General features: G+C 39.1%; 1 protein-coding gene across 21 annotated transcripts in view; it reads left to right on the top strand.

The window, feature by feature from the left end:
• Nucleotides 1-12,340, top strand: part of LOC103696712 (DNA topoisomerase 4 subunit B (DUF810)) — a 56,264-nt gene that overhangs the window by 24,573 nt on the left and 19,351 nt on the right. For 11 of the 21 annotated variants that reach the window (XM_088723696.2, XM_088723693.2, XM_088723684.2 and 8 more), the window contains 4 exons: nucleotides 35-142; nucleotides 1,231-1,302; nucleotides 3,358-3,475; nucleotides 8,337-8,509. In XM_088723696.2, coding sequence (XP_088579822.1) covers nucleotides 35-142; nucleotides 1,231-1,302; nucleotides 3,358-3,475; nucleotides 8,337-8,509 — 471 coding nt within the window. The remainder of the gene's footprint in view (nucleotides 1-34; nucleotides 143-1,230; nucleotides 1,303-3,357; nucleotides 3,476-8,336; nucleotides 8,510-12,340) is intronic. The other 10 variants (XM_088723698.2, XM_088723690.2, XM_088723686.2 and 7 more) reach the window with 4 other exon arrangements.

Raw genomic sequence — 12,340 nt, forward strand, 5'->3', positions numbered from 1 at the left:
ATCGGAGTTAATTAACTTGACATGATCTGTTTAGTATCTCTCTACACAGATACAGCAAATTTGTGCACCACTTATTCTTCAATGGTTACATACTCAACACGACATCATCTTAGAGTGGACAAAACGTGCTATCCAGATAGAGGTAGGTTTGCTTGATCAGCAAAATTGGTTCTAACAGTATCTTTTATCTTTTTTTAAAAAAATTGTTCTGGGAAGTGATTATGTAATTTAGAATACATTTTACTTCATATACTGGATATTGTAGACCAAGGTATGCCATACCGTACCGAATCGAATGGTCGGAGCATACCGTACCGTACTAGGTTAGTACTAGTATGAAGTACAGGGGGCATACCAACATTCGATACACCAAATCAGCCCCTGTGCCAGACGTACTAATACAATAACATGGTGGCACCGATATGGAGCTCGGCACTGAGATGGCGTACCTTATTGTAGACCACTTTCTCAATATTTCATGCTGTTTTCCTAGTTTAGATGATTGTTTTTTACTTTGTGTACTTTGAACTGATAAAAATATATAATTTGTGTTTATGCATTTCACAATCTTAATTGTTTGTTTGCAGTTTATGTGTGTGTGTGTGTATGATTAGGTACTTCTAAAATATGCACGAGACTAATAAATAATTTATGAACAATAATTGGCCAATAAACATGCTATAGGACCAATATGTCTTATAAACATTTGAATCAAGATTTAAAATACCAGTGGGATGACAAGGCGTTCCACTATCGTGACAAGGCAATGATCCAAGTGTTGAGATGGGATGATTTGGGAAGTGGACCAGGATGGGACGGGACATCCACTATCTCGAGTGTTAAGATGCCAGACGGCCTTGTCCCACGGAAAAACTGGGACAACCTTATCCCATGGCATTAAAACCTTGACTTGAATATGCGGTGAGACCTGATTATTAAAGGTACACACATGTCTATGTAAAAGCTACACATGTATATATTTTTCAAGATCGCATGTATGTAATTTTCAAAGTATGTGTATACAAGATATATATGTAAATATGTATTTATACATGTATATACACATGCAAAAAATCAATGCATATAAATACATAACTATTAAAGTTGTATCTCGACTAATTAGTTGTTTTTTGAAGTTCAATTTTTTAAATGCTCTTTAATGTGGTTGTTTATGTTCTCCTTATTGGTTCACTTGATGCTCTTTAATGTGGTTATTTATGTTCTTCATAGGATTGGGAGCCTTTATCATCTCAACAAAGGCAAACAACATCCATAATTGAAGTCTTTCGAATCATTGAAGAGGTTTAAATCACTGCAAACAATTTGTTCAATTTTTAAATGCATTCAAAATTTCAAATATTATTTAATTTTTGTCCCTTTGAGAGGGTTATTTCATGTACTTCGTAGTTGAGTTTAATGTATTCTGCATTTATCTCTTTAAGAAGATTGTCAAATTATGGTGAAGTTGATGTAACCAGAACAAATTTGATGAGCATGAAATTTCTTTTTTTGCTAAAGGATGGCGAAACCATCTCCAATTGCCCTGTTCGGGGCATATCAAGCCGTACCGACGACGGATTGTGATGGTTTTGGCAAGCAAATTGAGAATCTAGTGATGGAGGGGGAGATGGAGAAGGAAAGAGAGGAAAGAGAAAGAGAGAGGGGGAGGGAGAGAGAGGGAGATGAAGGAAGAGGGAGGGAGGGTGGTAGACGGCTGACGGAGGGCTAGGGAGCTGCGCAGACGGGCCCTTTTTGGGACTCTTGTTTCGAATGAAACAGGAAAATCAGAGGCGAAGCCCCTTCTGCGCCCCTCCATACGGCTCCCCAGCCCTCCGCCGGCCTCTACTGACTTTTTCCCTCTCTCTCCCTCCCTTTCTCCCTCTCCCTCTCCCTCCCTCCCTCCCCCTCTCACTTTTCCTCTCTCCTGTACTCCTGCTGCCCCACCCTCCCCTAGCTCTGTCATGTCAGTATAGGCCCAGCACAGAACGGCATAGTACCATGTTGCTGAGCAACCAACACGGGCCTTGATATCGGCATAGCGATCCTTGGCTAAAACTGAATGGGATGTTTTTATTTTTGCCAAGCATTTAGAAATATCAAAACCACAGCCAGCAAGCCTCATGACATTTGTATATTATCAACATAAGTCATTAATTGTCATTTTATGCTAAGGCTATGCTTTTCATAAGTGCAAGATGTTTTTCAAAACTTCCATCCAAACTTTCCTTTGATTCTCCTTTTCTTTAATCTTGGAAAAAATAGTACTTTTAGGTATTACTTGCTTCTTTTGACGAAAGATTTCACTTTTTGTATTATTGATAATGAGAGCTTTTTTTTTTGTTCTCTTCTTTATAAAATTTCTTATATTCATGAAACCAAGATACCAAGGTATTCTAGGCATCTTAGTCTTATGTAATAACAGAAGAATAGTAAATTTTGTATACTAGTAAGTATTCTTTTTTCTTGATATTTACTACCTCTAGTATTACCTTTTGTAAAAAAACTGTTTTGATCATTTTTCCTATTTTTCAATCTTTAGTATGTTGAGAGAGCAAGAAACTGAATTACTGAATTAATCAAAATTCCTATAGATAGATCTAGTAAGTAGTGATATTCCTTTGATTCTACCCATTGAAAAAATATCTGGTAAAAAAAATGGAGATTTCCTTTATAGACAAAAGAAATACAGGATCAAGGAACAAAACTGCAAATTGTAGAACAGAAATCTTGTTGATTACAGGTTTTCTCTTTGAGTATCCATTATTAGTGATTGATGATCTATAATGACATGCAATATTCGAAATTTGAATAGCATCCTTAGGGATTGAGGAGATACAGGCCTTTTTAGTTACAGTTCAGGGTCTTGCTTTGTCCTGCCACTAAGTATTTGTGCTGTCCCACTGTTACAAATCAATAAAAGATAAGAAACTCTTATGTTTATTTCAGCAATGTATAATGATTAAATATGTGCGAAGATCTAATCTTACATGGCTATGGAATTAGCTATTTCAACTGGAAGGAGTTGTTTTTCCTTGCTGGCATTGTAAAGGCTTGTTGCTGCATTCTAATTGTCAAGTATTGTTTTGTGTTTAAAATTTACACGCTTATTTCTCAGGAAAAGTCAAGCACAAAATAGGAACGAATGAAACTTTTTGAACCAGTCATAGGACCTTTAACTTAACAAAGAGTGGACTGTGGACCATTTACACTTTTCATCATGCAAACCTTCTAATCAAATGCTTCCCTAAAATTAGATTTCCCTCTTTATTCAGTTATGCTGCTGGTATTTTATGTATTTATGTCATTGCTTTCCTCTTCATGCATGAGATAAAGATCTAAGATTATAATTATTTGCAGATTGTTGATCAATTCTTTAACTTAAACCTTCCTATGGATACGATCCATTTGCGATCTTTACTCATTGGAATTGTTCAGAGCCTTGATTCTTATTTGCAATACATGGTCAATCAGCAAGGTATGATTTGCACCATGGTAGAAGTCCATTGTTTAATACCCTAAACTATTTAAAGATATTTGTTGCAATATGATAAACAGTTGTGAAAGAATATAGTAATACCAAGCTAATCCTTTTGATTTTGCAAAGTGATGCATTATTATTTGTTTCATTTTGTCAACTTGGTATTCTAGTATGTCTAATACTTTTAGGAATCTTCTTATATTTAATACGATTTCAAAGGTAGTCATACAATTAAGTATTAGGATATTCTGTGTCTTGCACATGCTCCTTATGACAGCAAAGCACATGTTTTGTTGTGGCATGCTGATTTTGGCATGCATTAGCAGAAAAAGATATGAATGTAAACAAATTTGTAACTAGTAGCCATGGTATGCTGAACCGGTCGGTTTAGCTCGTACCAGACCAATACCGATAGGCACCGATCTAGTACAGCCCTTGAAATCGGTTTCGACCCCATCTGGGTCAGAACCAATTGGATCCAACTCCGTACCGGTGCGAACCGGCTCGGTTCTCGTACGGGTTAAATATTAAATTTGCCACGCGATGTGGCCTTTTTGTCGACAGCACGCGGCCTTTCTCCGTGGCCGACAGCGCATAGCCTTTCATCTCATGATTTAAATCATTTAGAAGTAATAAGATGCATCATCTAGTTTAAACCTTAAATCTAAACATAAAAACATCAAAAAAAAAATCCAAAAAAGAGAGCTCCTCTTCCTCCCCTCCCCTCCCCTCCCCCTCCCCCAAAAAAAAAATGACGTCGGGCCGAAACTCGGCCGAACTAGCCAAACCGGTACGGTGCTGGTTCGGTACGGTACCAGTACCAGTGCCCACCAGTATGTCAGTACGGTCGGTACAGCGGTTTAAATAAAAATGGGAAGTTTATATTTCAAATACTAAGAACACATTACGTGTTGTAGATATTGTTAGCATGCAAGAAACTCATATAGTATTTATATGCCATGATTTTCCTTCATCTCCATTGTTGATCCAACTTAGAATGATGATATTGTGTTGGCTCGTACTAACCGTACTGTACCGTATCGATAAGGTACCAGTATGGTATTGAGGTTTGGTTCGGTACGGCCATACCAGTCCAAACCGCATGGAACCACCCTGTCCTTCTCAGTTGCAGGTGGCACCATGGCTAAGAGTGTAAAAAAAGTGTTAGAAGACGGTCTCGGTACGAGGTGTGTACGATACCATACCTAATCGTAGCGTATCGAATCGATAACATACCAGTATGATTCTCGGTACTGGTTGCGAACCCTAGTTATTACTGCTTCTAATTCATGTAGCATGTCATCATATCCTCAACGAAAGCCAAAAAAAGATTTGAAATCCTAGTCCTGGACTCGATATTGGTTAGGGATTGAGTTGGTGGATTTGTTCTGACACCTAGGATGGCCTCACATCTTAGTAATTTCCCTGGAACATTATTTTTTTCTCTCTCACTTGTTCTTAATTGCTGTTTAGAGACTTTTTAGGGTTTTTCTTAGGTCATTTAGGATTATAGGTGGTTTTCAAGCCCATGAATCTTATGGTGCTGGTAATAGTATCGTCACTGATTTGGCATTGTTATTCGCTTTTTCTTTTTTTTTTTTTAGTTTTTTATTTGGAACATAAATGCTATTTGGGATATTGTGTTGTTTTATTTGTTTCTTCTACTGTCCATAGCATGGTCTGCCGTACCGGTCGGTACGGATCGGTACCGGCCGGTACATACCGGTACCGGACTCTACCGGTACGGTACATCTACATATTTCGGTACCGAACCGTACCGACCGGTACCGATGCGTACCGACGCGTACCGATCCGGTACCGACGCGTACCGATCCGGTACCGACCCAAACCGACCAGTTCGTACCGGCTCCAAATTTTTTTTGGCTTTTAGCCCCATCGGTACTGTACCGGTTCGGCTCGGTTTGGTTCGGTACCGTACCGGTACCGATGCCCACCGGTACGTCGGTACAGTCGGTACCGCGTACCTTGGTCCATAGATTTTTTATGTTTTTTTCAGTTTATTAATTTTTTAAGGTTCCACGCCCTTGAACATATTAGAAATCTATTGTTCTAAAAATCAGTTGCTATGGCCATGATAGTGACCGCTATGGTGGTTTTGGCCCAAAAACACTATATCTAAGTATCGTAGCAGCGCTATATGGTGCTTGGATAAGAATCAGCTGATATATTGGGTAAAAACTATTACAACAGCCGCTATACTACGAGTTGAAAGCAGGTGCTTTATTCTGTATCAGGTTGGAATGCTTTCGAATTGGACCAATCCAACAATCAGCTGATCCAACCAGCGGTGGATCCAAGGTTCGCCGTACCGGTACCGAACCCCGTACCGGTGCCGCATTAGTATAGGCGTACCGAGTGTCGGTACGGTACCGTACGCTCGGTACCGACCGTACCGACATTGGTGTACCGATACCGGTACCCATCGGTACGGGTACGGTACGCTCGGTACCGACCGGTACCGACCGGTACAGCGAACATTGGGTGGATCCAAGGGGGCTGCAGTAGTGGTGGATCCAAGGGGCCTGCGGTGGTCATGGCCCTTTCTGAGAAATCTGAAACCATTTATTATGCATAGGACATGCCCCTTTCCCCCACAATCGTTAACAAATGTCCCCTCATGCCCCATCGCTTTCCACTTTGACCAATCAAAATTTCAAAAATTTGATAGTTGCGGGCCCCTGCTAAAAAACAGTAAGATGTGTCCACCTCCAAGCTCTAGAGTCCAGCACCCATTCTCTACCATAACAACTCACCTTATATCAAAATACTTGAATTTCAAATAGGTTTTCAAAAATCTTATATGAAAACTATGCAATCTTTCACTTTTCATTCTTTATGAACCTAAAATACTATTTGCTTGGTTTCAGTTTCTAGTTAATAGAAAAGTTTTGCCACCAATTTATTTTACTCGATGTTAAAGTTGGAGTAGAGGAGTTTGCACAGGACTCTTAGGCCTAGATGGTGGATCCTTTTATAAATTACCAATTACCTTTCTAAATAGAGAAAGAGAACACCAACACAAAGCTCTAGTCTCACACTAATGAGGGCATCAAGAAAAGAGGTCGAATAATCTTGTCTCCAGAAAGATCGATACTTCTTCTATTCCAAAACCATCTTCGAGTTGGATGCCATTCTTCCAATCCCACAAATTCGCACCATTAAAAGGAAGAGGCTCCATAGGGATGTTTTAACATCACAGAGAATTTGTTTTCTGAAGGCAAACATCAAGATCAATGTGTGTATTCATCGAGCACAACAACTATATTGAAATTATGATACTCAAATGTTATAACTGTATGCAATAACTATGGGACTTGCAAATACATTGTTATATTAAATGCGCAAGTAATTTTAATTTATTCTTTGTGCTTTTTCCAAACTCTCATGTCACAAATGCATGCATTAGTTAATATGTTCTCTAATTGTCAAATATATAGCTATAGAATAATCAATATATTAAGAATTGTAAATGATCATATTTTATGGTCAAGATTTCAAATCATGGGTAAGTTAATGCATAATCAGTTGCATTTTAAATTTTTTTAAAAAAATTCATTGATAATAAATTTTAGTATTTAATTATTTAACTTTTGCTGTTTTTGTTATGTTGCATTGGCCCCCCAAGAACAAAATCCTGAACAAATCTTGAACAAAATCCTGGATCCACCCCTAGGTCCAGGAGGTTGGTTAAAGCACGGGCAAGTCAAATATTACATGCCCTAGTTGGATGGAAAGAGGAGAAAGAGAAGTTTGCTATATAATTATGTCATCTTTCTTTATGGTCGATTTTATGTGATTGTGGACATTTTTATATTATGAATGATGTTATTTTGTTTGATGGATGATGATATTTCTAGTTAGATTATGGATCTTTACATCATATGGATGTTTACAAAATTATTATGATGCTAGGTAGTAATGTTTTATGGTTTTTTCATGAGTTTTTATAGTTTGCATGAAGTTGATATAAAATATTCATTTTCGGTACTTAGTCAGAAAAATATAGGTATATTTTAGCAGCTAGCTTTGGGTACATAGCACCCGTCATAGCACCCGACATGACCTAACTTGTACTAGTTGATATCGGCTGGGGCCTGTTATTGATCTAGTTTGTACTAGCTAGTACCTTCATGTACCAGTTGGGATGACCCTAGTTTTCTGGTACTGCGGTCCTAGACCAATCCCAGGGCGTGGAATCTCACTGGTTCAATCTAGGACAGGACGACTTGGATGGATGCATACAAACTGGGACTTGAAACCTTGGCGAAAAGCATTAGTTGCAAGAAGCTTTGGATTGCTTTGGATAGAAACAAGAATATTCTAGATCAAGGTTCATTGTTTCGATACCGAACTTCATATCGGTGCCACACTAGCACTGCACTGGTATGGTACGGTATGAATTTTTTCAGCATACCGAGTATTGGTACGCCATCTATACTAAATACTAGTACCGAACCGATACGGTATGGTACGCTCTGTACCGCCCAGTTCGGGCTGGTATGACAAGCTATGTTCCAGATGTTTAGAAATGCTTTTAAAAGGGGAAATAACACATTGTCATGTACTGCTATTTTTGTATCTATACTGAGAGTCTAGGAGCATCAAATCAAGTTGAAACATAACAATGTAGATCAAGCACAGACACACTTTGAGATGTACAGTGCAAATCACATGAAAGCACCTCACATTGGTACATAGTGATATAGGCCAACATGGATGTTATATATACTCTTTCCAGAGTTGATGAAAGCGATATGTTATGTTGTTCTTCTAAAGATTAATAATTTGTAGCACTAGTTCTTGACTGATATGTTTGTTTTTTCTTTCTTGGGTGCAGTCGACAAGCGTATGTTATATCCTAGCCCACCAGCTTTAACACGGTATAAAGAGTCAATTAATCCTTTCACAAAGAAAAGGTCTGCAGAGCATGCATTTATTGAGGAGAAAATAGCCAGACAGTTAAATGATTTGACAGTACTAAAACTATGTGTTAAACTTAACACTCTGCATGTGAGTTTCATTCTTTCAAATTTTTCATTAACCTGGTTATTTTTGGGTAAATAGAAGCAATCAATTCTCTTATTTTCCCAGTCAGGTGAATGAGCATATTATGTATTGGCTTCATCTTCATTAGTAGATTATATATTTAACTTCTTGCGTATTTAGTAGTATAATGTTGAAAATTGATTTCTGTTTTATGCATGGAAATGGAGACCATGGAAATTTTATTATGTTTTGATATATGCAAAAGGTGCCCTATTATTTAAACTGTAGCATGGTATAATTGCATATGTTCCCTGTGCAGCGGTGTTTTGCTTTGAAGAATCCTGAGCTTTGTTGTTTTATGAACTGTATGTAGGTTTATATAGACAGAGGTGGTCTATCTCTGATAAAACTATACAGGAGCAAACTTTTCTAATGCATGAATTACGTGTCTCAAAGCCTTGACTTGCAGTTCAGAGAGTTAATTGCTACAGCATGCAAGGTTCCCATCAAAGATAAAAATAGATAAAGGAAAGAGAAAGGAAAAGAAACAAGAAGATGAAAAAAGAAGATGAAGAGGATTAAGATTGGAGGGAGAAGAGAGTGATTATGAATTATTTAATGGGCTTTATTTTGTCCAATTACATATGATGTTGTATAGGGGTGGCAATCGGGTAGGGTCAGATACAGGTCGGATCAGAAAATCATAAACCTGAACCTGACCTCTTTATTAAACAGGTCAGAAAATTACAACCTGATCCTGACCTGTTTATTAAATGGGTAACCCGACCTGACCCGTTTAACCTGTTTAATAAACATGTTAGAATTACGTTTAACCTAACCCGACCTGACCTGACCCGTTAAACAGGTAATCTACTAACCTGTTTGCCCTCCTCTTTCTCCGCCGCCTCCAGGAATGCCTTGAGAGTTGAGACCCTCCTCCTGCTCCTTGTTATCGACCTTCGGGTTACAAGGCTAATAGGCGATAGGAATTTGGAGTCTTTTATCTCAACTGGAGGTTTAGATTGGGCTCGGGATCTGCCGTTAATTTACTGGTCGAGGAGGGAGGAGACGGTCTTGAGCGGCGAGGAGGGATTCGAGAGTCGGAGCGGAGGCGCTTGAGGACGAAGAGGTAACCGGTGGGGTTGGCCCGGGGTTCGATAGGAGGGGCCGCTCGCGGCCGTGAATGGCGACGCCAGGGCCGGCGGCGGCGGCAGCCTCCAGGGAGGGTGCGGTGCTGCGCCACCGCCAGATCGCCATTTTGCGTCGTGTCGGTGACGATGAAAGGGTCGGACACGATGGGTGGAGGGGAAGGGGGAGGACGGTGGTGGGGGTGGGGGAGAGCCGGAACCAGAAGGTCCCCTTTTAGCAAAAAAAAAAAAAGAACTGGAGGTCCCTCTTACCGGAGTCGACGGGGTCGTCGTTGCCGTCGTCGGACGAGGACTCGTCCTCGTCGGAGTTGCCCTGCGAGGCTGCAGTTCTTGAGCTCCTCGTACCTCTGGAGAGCCTCCCGCTTCTTATTGTGCTCCAACCGCAGGAGTTGAAGAGATCGATCCCTATCGTGGAGCGGAGATATGCATCTAGGCCTCTAGGGTTCGATCCCCAATCCCCATCACGGAGCGGAAAAGGAAATGTCGTATGTGAGCAGTTTGATTCTTAACAACCGATCGAACATCATTCATCCGTCTGCACGGATTCAAAGCAGCTAAAAAATATCTAAAGGTTCCATATATTAAACAGGTTAAACGGGTCAAGACATCTAAAACCTGTATCCGACCCAATTAATAAACAGGTTAAATGGGTCAACCTGTTTATGACCCGAATCTGTTTAGGCCAAACCCAAACCTGTTTATGGCGGGTCGAACATGGGTCGGATTGGCGAGTCGAGTCATATTTTGCCACCCCTAATGTTGTACCCATTTGAAATTATGAGCCAAAAAGATAATATGGACTGAGAAGGATGGGCATTCTACGTAAGGGGGGCAAAATTCCAGGTCCAGTTTGGATCCAGGTCAAACAAGACCTTATAGTTTACGGTTTTCTGCTTGATTCAAACCTGATCTAGATCTGGATTTCAATCAATATAGTGTGTGGAGTCAAACATGGTTTTAATTTGGTCAACAGTATGACCCAGTTTGATGCAATGCTAAATATTGAATGTGATGCATACTAGAGAGTACAGTTTTGAAACTCGATTCTAAGCACCATAATATCCAGATTTACCAACCCAAATCCAACCCAGTTATTAAGCCTTATAGTAAGAACCTGGATTATCTGAATTTACAGATCCAGAACCTGGCTCTGACCCAATTTAGAGCACTATGCAAGGGCCTCAATTTTTTGAATATGCAGATCTGGAAAGATCTGAATTTAGATTCAGATAAATTTTTTGTCCCGACCTGGTTTTTGAGCAATGATTTTATTGTATGGATGTAGTCTTTTCAAAGTTGGTCTGTGTCAATCAGACACGGTGCACAAAATTTTGCCACCCCCAATTCTACTACTTCTATTCAATTTATGCACCAATGATGATAGAGACATGCATCTTTTTGCAGTCAGTATCATTAGTTGTTCATCCACTCTTAATTCTTCGCAAAAGAGCACATTTATAAAATTATGGTATTAAAGCAATCCCTATCCTTCAAAAAATATATGGAGTTTACATTGCTATGCTCTATTTGTTTCCTAAGTTTTTTATTTTTCTTCGTCATATCCCATCTTACTCTAGTTTTCTAATATAATGCTTCATAAACATGAATAGAAACAAGAAGCTTATGGTTTTCCATCTATATGGGTTTGTAATTTTTCTCTTTCTTGTCCTATTTTTTATGTATAACTCCTATTCATTCTATGTTATCCATTTCTTTCATCTTTTTAGTTTTCTTTTCAATGCTATCTGATATCATCCAGAATATTCATGTTCTTGTGGGGGCATTTGCCTTCAAAATCAGGGTGAGGGCAGGACTGAAACCTAGGTCCTTGGTACCAGCTTCAAAGAGTTCACTGACTACACTAGTTGGCACCCTCTAGGGCAATGTTGTATTAATATTCTATTAATTGTTTTAGTCAGCATCCCTGCCACCACTTCCTCCTCCTCTCAATCCCTTACCTTGACTATATGTACAGATCTATTTCATGTCATGTCTCCCTTGGTAATTACATTTCATTCTTGCTCAAATGCCATAAAGCTCCATTTCCACTCTCTTTGTACAAGAAGGTTGCTCACTTGCTCCCCTAGTGTAATATATCCACATGAGCTGCCAAAGCTTATTAATCTTATTGTTTTCTCATATTCTTGTAATGGTGTGCATATTCCAATCTCTCTATTTACAAGAAATTTATCTGTGCTCAAATCTGGTGGGAGTGAGAAGCAGGGTAGACATTTGCTATTGGTTAATTATATGAACCCTGCTTAGAAAGCAACATGCTATCTGATGGTCTTTGCTTTTGTTTTGTTCAATGGAGAAAATTATTGCAATAAATAAATCAAAATTGCCTATCCTCCAAAATTTTACTGTTTTGTATATGTTGTGCTTAAATCTGTAGTTCATGATAAGTCAAAATGGTGCTCAAGAGGAGCTCAGATGCAGTGGAAGTATTTGGTGCATAAGTAGGAGGCTGAGAGCATGATGCCAGTAGTCAATCTATGTCATCTTTAGTAGGATATAAAAGCATGAATTTCGATGAAACCGATGAAGAGTTTAAAGTTGATATCCAGATGACTTGAAGTATATGCATAAATGCTGCTTATGCCATGCAATCTCGTCACACCTGATTTGAGTTGGAAAAAGAGTCTTGAGGTTGTACTCCAACTGACCAATTGACTAGCTTTGGATCAGTGCTTGAAGTTCGTTGACC

Source organism: Phoenix dactylifera, chromosome 6, assembly GCF_051530095.1.
Source record: "Phoenix dactylifera cultivar Ajwa chromosome 6, Ajwa_hap1_PhDact_Kaust_v1.1, whole genome shotgun sequence".
NCBI classification, from domain to species: Eukaryota; Viridiplantae; Streptophyta; class Magnoliopsida; order Arecales; family Arecaceae; genus Phoenix; species Phoenix dactylifera.